General features: G+C 43.3%; 1 protein-coding gene across 2 annotated transcripts in view; it reads left to right on the top strand.

The window, feature by feature from the left end:
* ATRN (attractin) overlaps positions 1–21,080 on the top strand; it is a 156,758-nt gene that overhangs the window by 80,881 nt on the left and 54,797 nt on the right. For both annotated transcript variants that reach the window (XM_045885482.3, XM_045885483.3), the window contains exons 12-21: positions 1,865–2,085; positions 4,061–4,182; positions 5,032–5,170; positions 6,783–6,973; positions 7,252–7,471; positions 8,697–8,882; positions 9,868–10,101; positions 15,846–15,983; positions 18,136–18,229; positions 20,106–20,158. In XM_045885482.3, the coding sequence (XP_045741438.1) occupies positions 1,865–2,085; positions 4,061–4,182; positions 5,032–5,170; positions 6,783–6,973; positions 7,252–7,471; positions 8,697–8,882; positions 9,868–10,101; positions 15,846–15,983; positions 18,136–18,229; positions 20,106–20,158 (1,598 nt within the window). The remainder of the gene's footprint in view (positions 1–1,864; positions 2,086–4,060; positions 4,183–5,031; positions 5,171–6,782; positions 6,974–7,251; positions 7,472–8,696; positions 8,883–9,867; positions 10,102–15,845; positions 15,984–18,135; positions 18,230–20,105; positions 20,159–21,080) is intronic.

Here is a 21,080-nt window from a genome sequence, read left to right as displayed (position 1 = left end):
TGGGGAGTTTTCAAATATTACTTCTTTAAGTATGTTTTCTGCTCTCTCTCACTTCTTTCCTTCTGGGACTCCCATTATGCTTATGTTGGATACTTGACAGTGTCCTGCAAGTCTCTGAAGCTCTTTTCATTTTCTTTGATATTTTTTCATTTCTTTTCTTCAGATTATACAATCACTATTGATGTGTCTTTAAGTCACTGTTTCTTTCCTCTGCCAGCTCAAGTCTCCTCAGTCCCTCTAGTGAATTTTTCATTTCACTTACTGTACTTTACAACTCCAGAATTTCCTTTTAATTATTCCTTATCATTTATGTCTCCTTATTAATAGTCTTTACTTATTGAGTCATTGATATCCTATTTTGACTTAATTCTTCAGACATAGTTTTCTTGGAATATATTTGTAATAGCTGATTTGAAGCCTTTGTCTTTTGAGTCCAACATGTGGGTCTCCTCAAAGACTGTTTTGCTTCCTCTGTTTGGTTCACACTTTTTTGGTTTTTTGGTTTTGTTTTTGTTTTTTTAAGATTTTATTTATTTATTTATTTATTTATTTGAGAGAGAGAGCACGAGCAAGGGGGTGGAGTGGAGGGAGAAGCAGACTCCCCGCTGAGCAGGGAGCTCAATGCATGGCTCAATCCCAGAACCCTGGGATCATGACTTGAGCCAAAGGTAGATGCTTAACCGACTGAGCCATCCAGGCTCCCCTGTATATCTTGTAACATTTTGTTGAAAACCAAGCCTTTTAGGTAATAATCAGATGTGGATTCTGATTCCCCCACCATCACCACTGGGGGTTGTTGTTACTGTTTGTTTAGTGTCTTGCCTAGACTAATTCTAGAGTCTGTCTCCCCAGTGTACCACTGCTGATTTTTTCTGCCTAGTTGTTTTTTCTTGTTTTTATTTTTAAACCTGACTTCCTAGGGATTACCTCTAAAGAGTCCTAGTCTTTTTTTTGAGGGGTAAGGGAAAGAATGGTTTTTAGATACCACAACCTAAGTACTAGTCATATCCATTGCTACTAGGTTGGTCATTGTTTCCAGCCCTTTTAAGAAGATATGTTAAAGAGGGGTGCCTGGGTGGCTCAGTCAGTTAAGCATCTGCCTTCGGCTCAGGTCATGATCCCAGGGTCCCAGGATTGAGCCCCGCATCCGACTCCTTGCTCGGTGGGGAGCCTGCTTCTCCCTCTCCCTCTGCCCCTCTCCCCTGCTCGTTCTCTCTCTCGCTCTCTCTTTCTCTCTGTCTTGCAAATAAATAAATAAAAATCTTTTTTAAAAAAGAAAATAAGTTAAAGAGAAGCTTTGTTTTGTTTTCTTGTTTTTATTTAAAATTTTTTTTAAAGATTTATTTATTTGAGGGGGGAGGAGGGCCAGAGGGAGAGGGAGAGAGAGTCCCAAGCAGACTCCATGCTGAATGCAGAGCCTGACGCGGGGCTTGATTTCACAACCCGGAGATCATGACCTGGGCCAAAACCAAGAGTTGGACGCTTAACTGACTGCACCACCCAGGCGCCCCATTGTTCTTGTTTTTAAAATGAAAAAAGAGTGTGTGTGTGTGTTTTCCTTCTTCCTTCACTAGATAAATGGTTGCATACAATATATACTTTTCTCTGCATTTCCTTTTTTTTCACATAGCAGTATATCCTGAGGATCACCCCATAGCAGTATGTAGAAATCGTCCTCAATCCTTTTTACATTACCGACTGCTAGTTCATTGTGTGGATGTACCATAGTTTACTCACATCACATCCTGAATTGATGGATATTTGGGGACATTTTGTCTAAAGATTGTAAAAAGCCTATCATGCATCTGTATATAGAAACTTTCAGTAAACTACTCCTCTCCTTTTTTTTTTTTCCCCCTTTTAGCACCATGTATGTATTTGGTGGTTTCAATAGTCTCCTTCTCAGTGACATCCTCGTATTCACCTCAGAAAGGTGTGGAGCACACCGGAGCGAAGCTGCTTGCCTGGCAGCAGGACCTGGCATCCGGTGTGTGTGGGATACAGGGTCATCTCAGTGTATCTCCTGGGAGTTGGCATCTGAAGCACAAGAAGAAAAGTTAAAATCAGAATGTTTTTCCAAAAGAAGTATGTTTTTTTCCTTTCTTAAAATTTAATTAATTTGAAATCTCATTTTGTCTGAATTATGAAGGTATTTAGCATATGTGCATTTTTTGTGTTCATTTTATTATCCCAAATTGTTTGGTAATAACTGGCGCAAAGGCCTTTTGGGTGTTTGAAGATAGTTTTGTAAACCTCTTTACAGTGGATGGGAACACCATGTGGCTCCTAGAAGCTGTCTGTGAGTGATGGAGACAAAACCCCCTTGGCATTGCACGGATTTTGTATACCAACTCCTGAGCCTGGCAGTTGGTCCCAGACAATGCAATACAACAGGACCTTTTTGTGATGATGGAAATGTACTATTATGCATTGTCCCAGTATGGGAGCTACCAGCCAGAGACACTTGAAATGAGACTGGTGTGACCGAAGAACTGAATTTTAAACTAAAATTAAGAACCACATGAGGCTAGTGGTGGCTACCTTATTGGATTATGCAGTTCTAATGTTAAGGATGAGATTAAGAGGGCCAGCCCAGAAAAACTATGTTGGAGTAGAGGATGGAGGTAGTGTTGCCCTCTTTGCAAAGCATTCCTTTCTAGCTCCTCTGGTTGGGCACAGCAGTGATAACAAGACAGAGAGTTGCTGAGGTTGACCAGTGGTCCTGGCTTCTAGAACTACCCCTTATGTTTTCCAAGCTTTCTTCATCTTGCCTACTTAGCTGCTTATGTTTTTGCTCTGAGATAGAGCACAGTGTAATACAGTGATGTAATAGCTGAGAAATCCTTCAAAAAAAAAAGTCTCTGCGAAATATTTGTTCACTTCAATTATTTTAAAGAATGTTGACTGAATTTCTTAACTGTTGGAGTTGGTGTAGCAAGTTACCTTGAGGGTTATGGTGGATAGAGTCAGCTTTCACTCTACTGGAATGCTCCAATTAAGGTGAGCATAAATCCCCAAAAGGACACCCAGACAACTTCCCAGTGAGTGCTGGAAAACTGAGAGGACCAGAACCTGGTAGGGTTAGACAGTGTCTACACTGTCTCTTCGAAGGAATAAAATCTGTGAAATTGGTTTTTTTTAAAACCAAATTTTAAAAGTTCAAATTAAATGTGCAAGAGTATAGAAAGTAATATTTAATTACTATAGGTGGTTCAATATAAACCTCTTTGCTGTGAACTCATCTCAAATGTCGCATCCCTGGTCACTCTGCTTTCTGTGTGGACCCAGTCCTGGGGGTGATGACCAGGGCAGGTAGAGTAGCCTAACGAGTATGCTTTGTGGGGGGAGGGGGGGCTACCTTATCTTGTCCATGGGTTCCCCCATGTGCCATGACCATAAGTGGATCAGTAGATCAAGCAACACGGTTGTGCAGCCTCTTTTTTTGTTGCTGACCTTGACCTGTCTAGGGTCAGTAGGAGATGCAGCAGGTCTGTAGTAGCCCAGAATTCTGAAACTTGCACTCTTAGACTTACATACATGTGTAGATTGTAGCTCAGCCTAGTGTCTCCTTTGGGGTTCTGTGGTGCTGCCCGCTTCCTGTGCCCAGGTTAGCCTTGCATTTGTAGCTGGGGGGGATGGCTTGGTCTTCTACATTACTTTGGCTCTTGGGCAGCTCTTGGTGTTGATTCTGTTGCTGGTTGCTTTTTTTCTTGGGAAGAAAAGTATTCAAAGAACCAGACCTACTTCCATTATATCTCATTGTCCTTGAGTTAAAGTAACCTATCTTTGTTTTTCCCCTCTCTCTGTACTTTTGTTGGGGGCAGGGAGCTTTACAGAATAGTGTTTCTTCATATTGTTTACTTATTTCTAAGTACTCTTTTAACCTGAACACACTGATATATCTTCCTGCCAGTTTTTCTTCCTATTTTACTTGCCAACCCTTGTTACTTTTTTTAAAAAAACTTTAGTCTCAGATTGTGCTCAACAGCAGCTGTAAATGTCCTGTGACTTATTATAAGGAGAAGCTGTCACAGTTGATGAGTTTTTCTTCTTTTCATAGCTCTTGACCACGACAGATGTGACCAGCACACGGATTGTTACAGCTGCACAGCCAACACCAATGACTGTCACTGGTGTAGTGACCATTGTGTCCCCGTGAACCACAGCTGCACGGAAGGCCAGGTCAGGGGCCGCTTCTCAAGGGTTTCAGAGGATGAAAAAACCCCAGGGGGGTGGTTAGGTGTGAGATTATGGTGTGTATGATACAAATACTGGCCCAGAGGGATTTTTAAAACCTCCAGTATAGTTTTAGAGTTTATTATTGCTCAGGCTTTCTTTTAGGAGGGGATGCTATATACATCCTAATTTCGAAGGTCCTGCTAGCCGCAAGGATTGGTGTGTAGTATCTTAGAAGAAGGTAGGACTGTTACTCTGTGTACTCCCCATCCCTAGGCATGGCTGTCGCTAGGTCCTAGATGCTTGGTGTGAGGCTTGTCACGGTGAGCTCACTCTACCTGTGCAAGCTCTTGGGAGCAAGTTAGGACTTGAGACTGAAGGTGAGTCAGGCAACTTTGCAAAATCTCCTTGTCTTATGTTATATCGTGGCTCAGTATAATTTATGCTCATCATTTATGATTTTTTTATTTAGGTTATAGGGCAAAAAAAGGTACAGTGACTCAGCCTCTGTAGTTTTTGACAGCTTATTCTGTAAAGCAGTTCATAAAATATGAAAGTTTTAGACTGGGAGGCATTTGAAAAGCAGCAGGTTGAACACCCCCATTTCACAGCTGAGCAGGTTAAAGCATGGTGTTTAAAAGAGCGCATTGCCTCCTTGCCATGTCAGGGCATGCCCTGTGCAGAAGATTTCAGCACACTGTTTTCCCTGCAGGGCCGCTTTATCTGCATCTTACTTATTTCTTTATTTGCAGTTTGCTTCCTCAATTAGATTTTGTTGATTTTAGTATCCTGTTTGTCCTCCCCATGAGTTCTGTCCGTGGATTAAGAGAAAAGCTTTTGTCCACTGTGTTCTAGATCTCCATTTCCAGATACGAGAATTGTCCCAAGGATAACCCCATGTACTACTGTAACAAGAAGACCAGCTGCAGGAGCTGTGCCCTGGACCAGAACTGCCAGTGGGAGCCCCGCAATCAGGAATGCATCGCCCTGCCCGGTAGGCCTTGTAGGGGCATCTGGATGTGTGTGGGTCCAGAGACTTCACACACACCCCCACCCCAATACTGTGCAGCCTAGATTGAACCCAGCAGAGGGAACAAACTCATTTTATCCATTCATTCCCCCATACCACTATTGTGGTTATTTTTTAAAATGAAAATACAGTTCTTAAGCATTTGCTCCTCTTATCCTTTGAAATAAAGTGAAGCAACATCTCCTGCTCTGGAGAATAGAATGACAGCTTGGCTCCATATCATCGAGCCTGCTGCCCTGTCCCCGCTCGCCTCTGCTATGGTCACCTGGCTATAGAAAGCAGCAGTCTTGGCAGCCAGTCTGCAGGGCACTTTGTGAAGAAGACTTCATACTGACCACTGGGATTAGGCTGTCAACACCTTCTGACAAGAAGGAGGAGAGATGCTTTTATCAGCAGCACCCCCATGAGGTGATCTCCAGTCCTGAATACCTCAATTTATGGCATCTGAGGTTCAGGACGAAGAGTTGAGGACCTCAGGCTAGCCAGCCACAACAGAAGTTCTGTGATATATTTGCTCGACTAGGATTTCCGAGAAGGGGGACATCGATGGTTCTGTGCAGCACCTGAAGCATGCACAGGGCAGCAGGGTCTGCCAGGCCCCTTTTCAGTGCCCTTTGGGAGTACTTGATTCAGCTTGCGTGAGTGTGAGCTGCTTTTCTTTACCTCATTGCAACAGACTTCAATGTACTGCGGAGTACCTGAGGGTCTTGTCAGAAGTCAGATTCTGGTACACATCAGGGGAGGGGGGCTAGAATCTACATTTTAATGAGGAGTGACACTGATGCCACACTTGGAAGAGCAGATGCTTTATTTGCTCTTACATGATCCCTTTCCTGTGGCACCTTCCACTTGCCTCACTGACTGGTCCCGGGCTTTGCTGGTGGTATCTCCAGGGTACTGGGTTCTGGCAAAGTTGCCTTGCTTGTTCCCTGTCTCCCAGGAAGCGCACAGAGCTTCTGTGCAGTTTGGGGCATGGGGCTGAACTGGGTGGCTTCGGGACGATCACAGGAGCAGATTCCAGTCTTACCTTGTGTGCTGCACTTGTATCATGTAGGGTTGTTTGTTTTTTTCTGAGAGGGATATTTCCACCTCACTTTCAGGATGTTGTGTACCTTGATTTTACCTTCCACTTGATGTGAAACAGTGAAGCTTTGAAGACCATCGTCTTGTTCACTCAGCGACTCACTTCCGTCCTCCAGTTTTCTTCCCCACCCTTCCAATCCGCATACTCGTTTTTCTGTTCTTTACTTAGGATTTTAGTCTTGTTTCTAATTGTTCTTCAAAAGGGGGGTTAGAAATCTAGCACTGGCACCTAAGATTTTTTTCTTCTAAGACACAGAGAGTTGACCATAGACTATGCCTCTTGAGATCCAGGAAACAGGACTGGTGAAGTCTAACATTCTTGTATTCTGCATCGGTCCTTAGTAATGTGTCGGATGCCCTCACCACATCCTAGTAAAGTACCGCGGAATTCAAATTGCAGAAACCTTTTAGGTTTCCGATCATTCGAACTGGTAGTGTAGTAGTTTTGTGTGATTTCTAAAACTTTTTTTTTTCCCTCTCCCCTTTACAAAAGAAAATATCTGTGGCGTTGGCTGGCATTTGGTCGGAAACTCCTGTTTGAAAATTACTACTGCCAAGGAGAATTATGACAATGCTAAATTGTCCTGTAGGAACCACAATGCCTTTTTGGCTTCTCTTACAACCCAGAAGAAGGTAGAATTTGTCCTTAAGCAGCTGCGAATAATGCAGTCATCACAGAGCATGGTGAGTTCACGTCCTCAGAACTTCAGCTTCTAGTACCCACCCTTGTCCTGGGCGCACCCATACAGCTTCCCCGTGGTGTGCCCGGCAGGCAGAGTTCTAGTGCATGAGTGTAGTAGAGGGGGATGACATGATAGTCTGTCCTAACCTGCCGTGGCTTGATTGGGATGGGGAGGTTTTCCTTCATCTGCGGGGCATATGTAATTTAGTGGTTTTTATCTAGAAGGCTCTTTTGCTCAAGACATCTCTTATATTCAAAGCTGTATCTCTTTTGCCTATAGTCCAAGCTCACCTTAACCCCATGGGTTGGCCTTCGGAAGATCAATGTGTCCTACTGGTGCTGGGAAGATATGTCCCCATTCACAAATACTTTGCTCCAGTGGATGCCGTCTGAGCCCAGTGATGCTGGATTCTGTGGAATCTTGTCAGAACCCAGTACTCGGGGCTTAAAGGCTGCAACCTGCATCAACCCACTCAATGGCAGTGTCTGTGAAAGGCCTGGTAAGTATCTGGGTGAATGATGTATCATTGGAAGTTCACTGAAAGAGAGACGTCTGTAGGAGGCGTAGTGAAAGACTGGAAGGTGTGAGATGATCAGGAAAAACAGATGGGGAGTATTGATTTCAAGCACATGAAGCGGAGTATAACCCAGCACTTAAAAGTGGAAGGAAATAATCTCCGGCTCTGAATAGTATGAGCCGGAAGCATAAACAAAAATAACTAACACTATTCAAAGAAGCTAACATTGTAATTAGCAATGAGATTGATTGGTTTGCTGACCATAAAAAGTACTGAGAATTGCTCTGAAAGGCAAATGTCTTAAGGTTGGCAGAGAAACGCTGTGGAAGAAAAGGACAAAAAATGCAAAGAAAATATCAGAAAAGCAAGCAGGTCACTGCAGGGACAGTAGACAGAAAGCATCAGTGGGGAGAAAAATGGGGAGAGCAGTTACACAACAGAAAGCAGAAGCTGGCCGGAACTGTGTTAGTGCTGTGGGAGAGTATTGAGGAGCACACACTGGGGAGCTTCTCGGGTTCACAGCTCCCCCGTGGGCTACATTCAGGCCTCCCGTGGGCAGGCTCAGGGGCAGCATCTGCAGCGCGCAGACGAGCCGAGACGAGCATCTTACCCTGCAGAGGGACTCACGTGCAGTAGGTGGAATTTTGTGCGTGCTTTTTGGGACGCCATTGACATCGTGTCTCATTTTAGGAAGGTACTCTAAGTCATCTGAGGAGTACAGAGGTGTAGAAAAGAATTCATAGCCCTGTAAGAGTCCTCTTAAAATATGGTTTCTGAGCTTCCTGTAGGGGAAACCCTTTTGGGTCCTGAATGCTTTGGTGCATGTAATGAATTCTGTGGTCCCTCTTCCCGCAAATACACAGATACAAGTTTTCATGTTCGGGTGGGTCGTAAAACCTCTGAAGGTCATCCTGAGTCCCATACACTGCAAGGAGCTTTAGAACTGCCACGCTTATGGAAAGATTCGCTTGTTCCCTCATGTCTGTCCTTAACGCTCTTCGAAAAGAAGGAGTTTTTTCCCCTCAGCGTGTGGATGTACCTGACTAGCCCAGTACAGGACGACTCTGTGTTTTCGGTTTTCTCCTACATTTAATGTAGCCCACTGGTGTGATTTCATGACACGCTAGTGGGTCACAAGCCATCCCGAAAAGCCTTTGATGTTGGCCAATGTGGCGGGAGCTCTAAGTGTCCTGGGTTTGCTTCCCAGCGAACCACAGCGCGAAGCAGTGCCGGACGCCGTGTGCCCTGCGGACGGCGTGTGGAGAGTGTACCAGCGGCAGCTCTGAGTGCATGTGGTGCAGCAACATGAAGCAGTGCGTGGACTCCAATGCCTACGTGGCCTCCTTCCCTTTTGGCCAGTGTATGGAGTGGTACACCATGAGCAGCTGCCCCCGTAAGTGAAACGGAGCGGCAAGACCGGAGACTGCCTGAGGGGAGGGGAACCTTCATGCAGAATCAAGCGCTGCAGGGGCGCCTGGGTGGCTCCATCGCTTAAGCATCCGACTCTTGATTTCGGCTCGGGGCATGATCTCAGGGCCGTGGGATTGAGCCCTGCGTCGGGGCTTCCTGCTTAGTTGGGGCATCTGCTTGAGGTTCTCTCTCTCCCTCTGCCCCTCTCCCCACTCGTTCTCTCTCGCTCTCTCTCAAATAAATGTTTTTTTTTAAAAAAAGAATCAAGCCCTGTAGGACAGAGTACAGAGTACAGAAACGTGTTGCTCAATCCATGTAATGTCTCCACATCTTCCTCTCCTGATGCATGAAATAAGTGCTTTCTGGTGGATGACCGCTAAGGTCCCTTCTGCCTCCACATCCTGGGATTGATAGAGGAGGGGAGGAGCCCCTGTTCTATGTTGGGCAAGATATTGGGCTCTTTCAATTTATTGTGTCATTTAAGAAATCGCCTTAGAGGGGCGCCTGGGTGGCTCAAGCGGTTGGGTGTCTGCCTTCAGCTCAGGTCATGGTCCCAGGGTCCTGGGATCGAGCCCCACATCGGGCTCCCTGCTCAGCGGGGAGCCTGCTCCTCCCTCTCCCTCTGCTGCGCCCCCTGCTTGTGTGCGTGTGCTCTCTCTCTCTCTCTCTGTGTCAAATAAATAAATAAAAATCTTAAAAAAAAAATTACCTTAGAATAGGAATGTTGACTGACAGACTAGCCTGTTTAAATAAAAGGTAATTTAGGGGCGCCTGGCTGGCCCAGTAGGAAGAACACGCATCGCTTGATCTCCAGGTTGTGAATTCAAGCCCTACGTTGGGTGTAGAGATTACTTAAGTGAACAAATAAATCTAAAAAAAACCCACCACTTTTAGAAAAGGTAATTTTTTAAATGCACTGAATTCAAAGCTACGTGCGGTAGTGAGTTGCAACTTGTGTTCTTTTACAGCTGAAAATTGTTCAGGCTATTGTACCTGCAGCCATTGCTTGGAGCAGCCAGGCTGTGGCTGGTGCACTGATCCCAGCAACACGGGCAAAGGCAGATGCATAGAGGGCTCCTACAAAGGACCAGTGAGGATGCCTTCCCAGGCCCCTGTGGGGAATTCCTACCCCCAGCCCCTTCTCAATGCCAGCATGTGCCTGGAGGACAGCAGATACAACTGGTCTTTCATTCATTGTCCAGGTAAGATGTCTCGTGTATCCCAAATCAAGTGTTTTGCTACCTATCTACAAAGAATAAAACTGTGAAAGCTACACTATTTATATGGATTTTCTTTAGGAAAATAAATAGATCATCTTAGGAAAAATGGTTTTGCATGGAAAAATATATACATGCCTTTTTTTTTTTTTTATGAACAGTATTTTTAATGTCAATTCATGAAAACACAGAAGATCCAGTGAGGTGTTTTGCTTTCACTGTGGAAGTATTGAAGTATGTTCATTATGAACAAATCCTGCAGCTGTAGATAAAATAAACACCGGAATTCTTCCTCTCCAGTTCTTCACAGAAGTAAAAACTTTTAATGGTTTAATACAGATACCGTCTATTTTAAAAACAGGAAATACTATGCTATACAGGATTAATACGATATATATTGTTCTGTAGTTTGCTTTTTACTGAAAAATACACTGTGGTAATTGCTAGGGGAAGAATGAAAAAACTCCTACCAACCCAGAAATTCCTCTCCACAAATGTAGAAAAAAAGGAAAATGGATTTATTTTGAGTAAGCATCAAACCAGACTGTGGTGCACCCTACAGGCAGTCCACTAATGAGATGGCAAAAACAGAGAAATCTCACCCTTTTAAATAGCCAGGCATATACAATCCAGTACATAAATGTTTTGAAGATGAATTATAACTTGTCCTCATCTGAGAGGGTTTGACAGCACTGTTGTACCTTCTTTTTTTTTTTTTTAAGATTTTATTTATTTGAGAGAGAGAGAATGAGAGAGAGCGAGTACATGAGAGGGGGGAGGGTCAGAGGGAGAAGCAGACTCCCCGCTGAGCAGGGAGCCCGATTCGGGACTCGATCCCGGGACTCCAGGATCATGACCTGAGCCGAAGGCAGTCGCTGAACCAGTTGAGCCACCCAGGCGCCCTGTTGTACCTTCTTTCATAGCTTATCCTGAATTTACTTGGGAATTGGGGTGGCCACCTGTGTTAGTTAATTGCCTTTATAAAAAAAAAAAATTCCTTTATCTTTATGGCAAGCAGATGGTTACACTTCGGCACAAATGCACCCAGACTGAATTCCCAAAGTGATAGGAATATAGAGTGCTGCCTTCCTTGATGTTTACATTTCAAAGTGATGGCTCCCAGGGCCTTAAGAAAAACATTCCTGGATTGTTGTGCTGACAAGAGGGTTTTTTTTTAAAAAAAGATTTACATACATATACATATCAAAGGAACAGAGAAAGGATTTGTAAATACAGGTTTTCTTGAAAAGCTCTAAGAAAAGGGAGAGGGAAAAGGTCCCTATCCCTTCTGGCAAGAGGAAAAATTAAGCCTATCTGCCTTCTCTCGCTCCTTGCCTCCCTCCTCTCCCTCTGCTCCCTTCCCCTCCTTCGTTCCAGTGGTTGGTGCCAGAAGGAATAGATCATGAGTTGGCCTAAAGCCTGAGTCTACACCTGCTGGGGATGCTGTCCTGAGAAACTGGCCTTTGATTCAGACTTTCAGTAAATACTCAGGAATATGCTGATGGGCCTCCAGAACAGCTGGGGGAGGTTAGGCAGGTGCAAAGACCCCCAGGAGGTTGGTGGGTAGGAACATCTCCAAGAGTGGGACAGTGCCACTGACAACAAGGCTCTTTGTGAGGACTTCTGTAACGGAAAGAACACTGTGAGCAACGGTAAAAGGCAAGAGACAGGCGGGGGAACATATCTGCAGTGCACGTAATAAATGATTATCATCCTGAGTATGCAAACCTCTGCCCTCCAGAAGAAAAAGCGGGCAATGGATGTAAAGAAGTCTTTCTCAGAAAAGGAAACAGAGTAGGGAAATGCAAAATAAGAAACCAGTCTTTTCCCTTCAAATTGAATTAAATTTTCTGTGTTCCCTTTTTTCCTAAGATGTCGAAGGATCTATCATTCTGTTTCTAATCTACTAGTTTAACTCATGAAGTATTTAAGTCTGTGCATTTTTATTAATATCAAGAGTATATGAGGTGAAATGGCAACCCATGGAATGGGAGAAAATATTTGCAAATCATATACAGTGTCTGGTAAGAATCTAACGTCCAGAATATGTAAAGAACTCTTAAAACTCAACAGTAAAAAGACAACCCAATTAAGAAATGGGTAAAAGATTGAAATAGACATTTCTCCAAAGAAGAGACACAAATGGCCAATAAGCACAGGAAAAGATGCTCAACAACATTCGGGAAATTGGAACCCTCACACATTGCTGGAAGGAATGTAAAATGGTGTGGCCACTTTGGAAAACAGTTTGGCAGTTTCTCAAAATGTTAAACATAGACTTATCATATGGCCCAGTATATACCCAAGAGAATTGAAAACATATGTCCACACAGAAACTTGCAGTGAATGCTTATAGCAGCATTATTCATAATAGACAAAAGTGGAAACAACCCAGTGTCTGTCAGCTGGTGCATAGATAAACAAAATGTGATACGTTCGTATGATGGATACGGCTAAATGGTAAAAGGGGTGAATGAAGTACTGTAGTCTGTGACACGGATGAGTCTCAAAAGCATGCTATGTAAAGGCAGTCAGATGCAAAGACTGCATATTATATGATACCATTTATGTGAGATGTCCAAAAAAGAGCAAATATAGAGAGACAAATAAGAGCTTAGCAATCACCTGGGGCTGGGGGTATGAATGAGGAATAAAGGGCATGGGGTTTTCCAAAGTAGCGGTACCATTTTTCACCCTAACTGGCCAGCCTGAAAAGGTTAAGACTTCTTCACGTGCTCATCAGTACTTGTGTCTGTTTTTTTTGGGGGGGGGGTTTGTTTGTTTGTTTTTTAATTGCAGATGTTGTAGTGTGTGAGAAATGGTATCTCTGGTTTTTATTTGCATTTCTCTAATGACTAAAGTTGAGCATCTTACAGGCCATCTGTGTCTTCTTTGGAGAAATTTCTATTTGAATTCTTTGCCCATTCTTTAAAAAGTTCTCTCTCCTTTTTTTTAGATTTTATTTATTTGAGAGAGAGAGCATGAGCAGGGGGGAGGGGTAGAGGGAGAAGGACAAGCAGACTCCCTGTGGAGCAGGGAGCCCAATGCAGGGCTCGATCCCAGCACCCCAGGATCATGACCTGAGCCAAAGGCAGATGCTTAACCAACTGAGCCACCCAGGCGCCCCTCTTTGCCCATTTTTAAATTGTTCATTTGTTTATTATTGACCCATAGAGTTCTTTATGAAGTCTAGATACAAGTTCTTATTGACTAAATGATGTGCAAATACCTTCTCCCATTCTGAGGGTTTCTTCTTACTTTTTTGGTGGTATCTTTTGAAACATAAAAGTTCTAAATTTTATCCCCTGTGCTTTTGGTATTATGTCTAAGAAATCAGTGCCTAGCTAACCCAAGATCACAAAGATTTACTCTTATCTTTTCTTTTTAAAGTTCCATAGATTTTCTCTTTTCTTTAGGTTCATAAGCCATTTTGGGTTTATTTTTGTATGTGGTGGGAGGTTGAACAGACATGGAACTGGTCAGGAGGCACGTCCTGGGCCTGTTCTGTCTCCCAGCCTGAGCTGGATTTTTCAGGTGTCAGTTGGTAAAGTGCATCTAGTCACTTTAACTGTCCCCTCCTTCTACATTAGGAGACAGATGTCTCAACTCCCTTTTTCTGTCAGATTGACACCATCTGTTTTATAATTTCTAGAAATTGCTCAGTAATTCAGAAGTACCTCTCAATACATCTGATACACCTTTTCCTCTTACCCCATATTCCTATGGATTTATCCTTGTTTTTACATTTTTTTTCCATAATTTCAGTGGGATTTTGAAGGGGAAGAGAGAGAGAAGCGTGTTTCTAGTCTTTTTATCTAGAATACAGATTTTATTGATAAATGATTTTAGGTATTGCATTTGTGTGTGTGTGTTGTGTTTTTCCCTTTTGGTATCTGTACAGCTGGTCATCTTCACAGGAACGACATGCATATCCCACACCTCTGAAGTATTTTTGGTGCAATAATGACTGCTATAGTCATAGTTAAGTCTTTCAGTTACAGCCTGTATAGAACAAGTCAAATACATAAGCGATGGGATAGGAAACAGGTGCGTGAACTACAGGTGCAAGGCTATGAAAAGTTGCCACAATGGTGGAAAGCTGTATCACATTGATCAGCCAAGAGAGATCTGCAAAAGTTGCTAAAAAAGTAAACCTGACATGTCACCACAAGAAAGAAATAGTAGTTATGTGACAAGATGTTAGCTAACGCCATGGGTAGAAATCATTTTGCGATATTTGAGTGTATCAAATCAGTGCATTCTACTCCTTACACAATATTGCGTGTCAGTAGTGTCTCAGTAAAGCTGGGGGAAAAAGACAGATTTGCAGAGTCAGGTCTTCTGCCTGCAATGGTGTAGATTGTGCACTCTGTGGGTGGCCCCACTGGAGTCTGCAGTGCACAGCCTAAACAGCTGTCCTGAGCAGTCCCGAGAGGTCCAGGTTTCATATGCCTTTCTAGTTGTAAGGTCCTATGTGCATCAAGAATCTTATTAATTACACTTGTGGGAATGTTTTTATATATAAAGATGGTTATTCTTCTAAAAAAGAAAAATTGAAAGCAAACAATATCAGAATGTAAGGGAATGGTTAAATAGCTGTTATGATTCATAGAAATCATTCTGCCATTTAAGGTTTTGTTTATGATGGATGAAATAATGTGGTAAAGTAATTGTGCTGTAAGTAAAAAAAAAAAAATCAAAGTTGTGTATTAATATGAGCACAACTGTGTAAAACTATATAGAAAAAATAAATTCCTGGAACTAAAAATCCCAAATGTGCACAGTGATCTGTGCGTGGTGCAGTTGAATATGATTTTCCCCTCTTCCGTATATTTTTTCAAATTTACTGTCATGAACATACATTATTTTTATGAACTACCACAAATTATTTTTTTAATGGCTGTAAACTTTCATCCTGCTGTGGTATATTTCTGATTTTCCTGGACTAACCCTGGATGGATTTTTTTTCTTTTTCTTTTTCTTTTATTTTATTATGTTAATCACCATACATTACATCCTTAGTTTTTGATGTAGTGTCCCTTGATTCATTGTTTGCGTATAACACCCAGTGCTCCATTCAGTACGTGCCCTCTTTAATACCCATCACTGGGCTAACCCATTCCCCCAACCCCCTCCCCTCTAGAACCCTCAGTTTGTTTTTCAGAGTCCATCATCTCTCATGGTTCGTCTCCCCCTCTGATTTCCCCCCCTTCATTTTTCCCTTCCTGCTATCTTCTTCTTTTTTTTTTTTTTAACATATAATGTATTATTTGTTTCAGAGGTACAGATCTGTGATTCAACAGTCTTGCACAATTCACAGCACTCACCATAGCACATACCCTCCCAATGTCCATCACCCAGCCACCCCATCCCTCCCACCCCCCAACCACTCCAGCAACCCTCAGTTTGTTTCCTGAGATTAAGAATTCCTCATATCAGTGAGACCATATGATACATATCTTTCTCTGATTGACTTATTTCGCTCAGCATAATACCCTCTAGTTCCATCCACGTCGTTGCAAATTGGATGGATGTTTTGATCTTATTTCTCAAACTCGTTTTTAGTGTGCCAGTTTTAGTAGTTTTGTATTTAGAGGTAATAAGGAATTAAATAGATAGTTGCAAATAAATCTCGTGGAATTTACTCCACCCTGTTCTACCACGGGGCAGGCCCCCTAAAACGCTTTCTTTCTTTCCTTTTTTTTTTTTTTTTATGCTTTCTCTTTCAGCATGCCAGTGCAATGGCCACAGCAAGTGCATTAATCAGAGTATCTGTGAGAAGTGTGAGAACCTGACCACAGGCAAGCACTGCGAGACCTGCATATCTGGCTTCTATGGTGATCCCACCAACGGGGGGAGATGTCAGCGTAAGTCAAATCCCTTAGGGTTTGATTGCAAACCAGCTGGAACACTGTGCCTTGATTTGACTTGAGTATCTAGGAGGACAGAAGCCACTTGGTTTTGGATACTGCCTTTCTTGTCATACTTTTCAGGAGCTCAGCTAAGCCTGGGAGAGAGTGAGCAGAGCTGCCAAGTATGAGTAGCCAGTTAACGCCAACAAGCCGAAAATGGAAGAGTTAAACCTTTAATCAGTTACTGTGGTGGTAAAGCAAGAGCCTTAAACCTAAACGCAAGAAAGCTCTGAGTCCCCACGTTCCTTTCCCTCCTGGACTGGATACTGGTTGAGGGTCAGGTGGATCAGCACTGAGGTGGGGAGAGCCCTGAACAGAAGGCTCCAGCAAAAGCCTGTCACGGACCCTGGAGAGGGGAGGGAAGGGGGGGTAAGTGCTGGGGACTGAGAGTGGGGACCGCATCCTCAGGGCTTCCCCCCCCTTTCCCCTGAGGAGGCTCAGCAAGGCTCCCGAAGAAAGTCTGCCCAAGGCCCAGATAAAGAGACTCAGAAACGAAGGTGCCTGCACTAGGAATACAAGCGTGTGACCGAACACGGCTGACTTGGGGGGTGGGGGTGCCTGAGACCCTGACTACAGCTCCCCTCAGAGATGGCCCCCGGGCACAGGAGACCTGCTGGCTAAGCCTGGGATTTGGCTTGTGGTCAAGTCCAAAAAATCACACATGGGGTTTTAACCAGGAACTGGATTCCTCAGTACCTCTAGTATATTTTTTTTTTTTTATTTATTATTTTTTAAAAATTTATTAGAGCACACAAACAAGGGGGAGAGGCAGAGGGAGAGGGAGAAGCAGGCTCTCCAGTGAGCAAGGAGCCTGATGCAGGACTGGATCTCAGGACCCTGGGATCATGACCTGAGCCAAAGGCAGACGCTTAACCGACTGAGCCACCCAGGCACCCCACGTCTAGTATATTTTAAAGATTTAAATAGTCTTCTGTTTTCCCATGCATGTCAAATAAATTCCTGTAAGCAAGGACTTTTTAGTGTTAGAACGTAAATTAATACATTTTTAAAATGACCAGGGAGGCTGGCAAACTGCTTTTTGGCTTGTTCTTATTTCCAATGGGAAGACCCTTCGGTTTCTGAGCAGGAAAATAAATAAGAAAGGAAAATCTCTACCTCCTCCCGAAATCCCACCTCCAAATTCCTTAGCCTGGCCCTTGAGAATTTGATCCCAGAGCAACCAGGAGAGAGCTGGCATTTTATCAGAATGTCCCTTAACCTCTCTGGGGTTCAATTTCCTCATCCATAAAATGGGGATAAAAGGGTGGTGGTTGAGACGGAAGTGGTCAGAGCAGTGTGCAACACATAGTGAGCACTCAGGAAATGTGGGCAGTTATTAGTAGTCTTCTACGGCCATTGCCTGCCACTCTTAAAGAACATTTCCTGCTCAGATTAAAAGGTCTTTAGTAAAAATATTTTTCCCACTCCTTGTGACTGGACTTCATCCGTTTGACAGTAATCACAGTGCCTGGCATTACTGGGTGGGGACTATGCACAGGACCCCATGCCCGAGGCCCCCGAGACATGGGTGCCCATTTCTGCAAGTCCTGCGGGGCCTCTGAAACACTGACCAGCTACTGTGATTTCACCTCACTTCTGAGCCCTGCTAGGATTTGAGACGTGGCCTTTGTGGGGCAGGCCCCTCATCTGAGGCTGAGTGCAGCCAGACCAAGCCTCGCCCTCAGGAGTGGTTATTGCTCAGAGCATCTCCTTGGGGGCGGGGACTGTGTCTGTGCCCCCATGCCCAGCGCCTGGCACACTAGAGATGCTTCATAAATATTTACTGAATGAATGAAAGAGTCATAATAGTGAAAAACAGCCTATTGAGAAGATCGAAATAGATCATAATGGTTGCTTCGGGTGGCAGTAGAAGCCAGCCTTCTCTTTCCTCCTGTCCTTGGACTTTGGTTCTTTTAATGTTGCCTTTACATTATTTGAGATAAATCATTAGCTGGAAAACTTGAATCTTACCCATTAAATGCTTTCATTCTAATCTGTCCTTCCTATTGAATCTGATTCAGATAAAATTATGTGTTTTAGGAAAAGTCTATGATAGTGGTAATCTTTCAGGCCGGTTGTGACTTCCATTCCTTTTTCTTCTCCCCAGCATGCAAGTGCAATGGGCATGCATCGCTCTGTAACACCAACACGGGCAAGTGCTTCTGCACCACCAAGGGCGTCAAGGGGGACGAGTGCCAGCTGTGAGTACCACACTCCTGGGACCCCTGCCACAGGCCACACCTGGATTTAGTGACTGGCAGCCAGGCCAGCTGGGTCTGTACCACCCAGGAGGCCAAGGGACTATGAAGCAGCTGGACCACAAGAGCCACCCCTTCCCTGTGCCCTTTTGTCTTGGGCTCTGGGTGGATCCCCGGGTTGATGAATTTGAAATTCTGCCTTTTCTATTTCAGACAGGTCTAATTCGGTCAGCCTCCACACTGAGGAGGTTCAGCAGCAATTACTTGGTGGCTCTTTAGGTCACATTTTTATGTTTGAATGACACTGACATTTCCTGCATTGCTGACTTGATCAGTCTTTTAACTTCAACCACTGTTCAATTTTTGTCACATCAGGAGATTGTACTCTTTCCCGAGAAAGAGCTGGAAGAGTTGGTATTCCAGGACAGCGTTTTCTTTAGCATTTTGGTTGTCCGATAGTGGAAATGATCCCCAGCCTCTAACACTTCCCTCCTGTTCTAGCATTTTCCTTGGTGAAGTGTGTTAGACATCTTCCAGGAAAGAGTCTGAGGTTCCCATCCATGAGGATGCCAACAGTGTCAGACAGACATGGAGTTTTAGCCCTGGCTTTGCCTCCACGAAGCAGGGCACTCTTGAGACAAATCACTTTACTGAGCTGAGCCTCCGTTTCCCTATCCATCAATAGCAGGACTAGCAATAATTGTTTTTAGTGACCTGGTGAGTTGAAACGAGATTGTGCCCCGACAAACATATACTTGTCTGCCTCACTAGAAAACCTCATAAAACACATGCTCCGGGTTTACTCATTCTCTCAAGAAGAGACTTAAGAGAGAGAGTTTAGTAGTATCACAACATTGAGCTGAGACAAGCAGATACATCATTGGTAAACTTCATTGTTCTCAACACTGGTAGTAACGTGATGTTCAAGGAAGGAATTGCTCTGTCTACATTTTACAGTTTACACCACTGGGCATGTTTACTGGTTTCATGATGCCTTGAAGAAATGTCTAATCAAAAATTAAGTTTAGCTTTTGGGCCTAGGTTCCTTTCAACAGAACAATATAATAGAGCGAAATTAATCACTCCTGCCCTCAGTTAGGCATGCGATAACGAAACGAGGTGTAGGTCCAGTGAAAGACTTTTTCTTCAAGAGATTTAGATACAAGCAAGCACTAAGAATCACCCTGGATCCAAGGACACAATATCATGTATTATTTATCTGGGAATAGTGCTTGACCCAGGCTTTCCCCACTTTCTTAATAGCTCTTCGCTGCTGGCCCTACCAGTATAAATGGCCTTGTGAAGTGGGAGACTGGGTTTTGCTGATGTTCACAGATGATATTTGTGCAGGAAAGTAATGATTCTTTTTTTACTAGAACTTATTTTTTTCTCCAGACTGGTGAACCATGTTCAAGGAATTAAAAAAAAAAAAAAAAGTGATTCTTGGTGTTTAGCCTTTTCTTATTTTTAAAGAGCAGGATCAGTTTTATCCAGGGAGAATAGGAAGGAAGTGAGAAATGAATATTTGAAAAATGTTTTAACTTCACTTTTAGAGGAATATTTAGTCCACACAGAAGTGGAAATGTGTTTTTCATGAAAATAAGTAGGATCCAGATTTATTACATTTGGATTTGTCTCCTGCGCTTTGGCAAATGTTTATCAGTTGGCGGGTGGTGTGAACTGCTGGGTGGGCAGTACTCAACATGAACGCAGACTCTCCTCAGCCTACCTGATCTGAGTGACAGTGAAGAATGTGATTACGTTGACTCACGCTTGTTTGTGGTGTAGTTTTATATAAAAGGATCTGCTTGGTTTTAAGATGAATGTAGATTTTGTTTTAACTAGCAATAGAAAATAATCTTCAATTTTATCCCCCTAGATGCGAGGTAGAAAATCGATACCAGGGAAACCCTCTCAAAGGAACATGTTATTGTAAGTGTTTTTGCAATTCATATTTGTCTATAAGCAAAGTAGTTCAGTAAAACTTTGTTATTTGCTTTAATATGGTTTGAGAACGGTAAGTGCTATTAAGAATATAGCAACCATTCATGGAAGTGTTTCCATTCTATTACACTTACCACATATAGGAACACCATTTTAAGCTGTGTTAATTACGGTTGTGGTTTATGTTACTATATCCATAGCAGATATTAGGGGAGAATACAGAGATACACCTCTGGCTTTCCTCATTTATGTTCTCTTGAAACTTAATTTCATTTGCCATTACCTGGTTGGGCTCAACATATTTCACATTTAGGATATAAGTCAGAAACAATTTTTTTTAAAAGATTTTATTTATTTAGAGAGAGCACGAGCGGGGGGGGCAGAGGGAGAGAAAGAATCTCCCGCAGACTCCATGCTGAGTGTGGAGCCAGATGTGGGACTCAGTCCCACCATCCTGAGATTACAACCTGAGCTGAAATCAAGAGTTGGTCGCTCAACCGACTGAGCCACCAGGTGCCCCCAGAAACAATTCTTTTTTTTTTTTTTTTTTTAAGATTTATTTATTTATTTTAGAGAGATAGCCGCGGGGAGCAGAAGGAGAAGGAAAGAATCTCAAGCAGACTCCCCACTGACTGCTGAGCCCGAGGGAGGGTTCAGTCTCATGACGCTGAGATCATTAGTCAAAACCAAGAGTTGGACTCAGGTTTTGAGTCTGACTTAACCAACTGAGCCACCCAGGCACCAGGGGCCCCACCATATCAGTGAACTTTTTGTAATCTGGTACATTGTAACCTATCTTGAAAAAATAAAGCCAATATCAAATACCAGGTTTTAGCAATGATATGGGAAACTAGAACCTTTATGCACAACCTTCATCCATCTTTGTGGGAATATAAAATGGTGTAGGCCT

The sequence above is a fragment of the Mirounga angustirostris genome, unplaced genomic scaffold, assembly GCF_029215605.1.
Source record: "Mirounga angustirostris isolate CCGP_5_RB_7025 unplaced genomic scaffold, mMirAng1.0.hap1 SCAF_10, whole genome shotgun sequence".
In the NCBI taxonomy this organism is placed as follows: Eukaryota; Metazoa; Chordata; class Mammalia; order Carnivora; family Phocidae; genus Mirounga; species Mirounga angustirostris.
The sequence above is the reverse complement of the archived record's forward strand: the minus strand, read 5'-3'. Positions and strand labels throughout refer to the sequence as shown.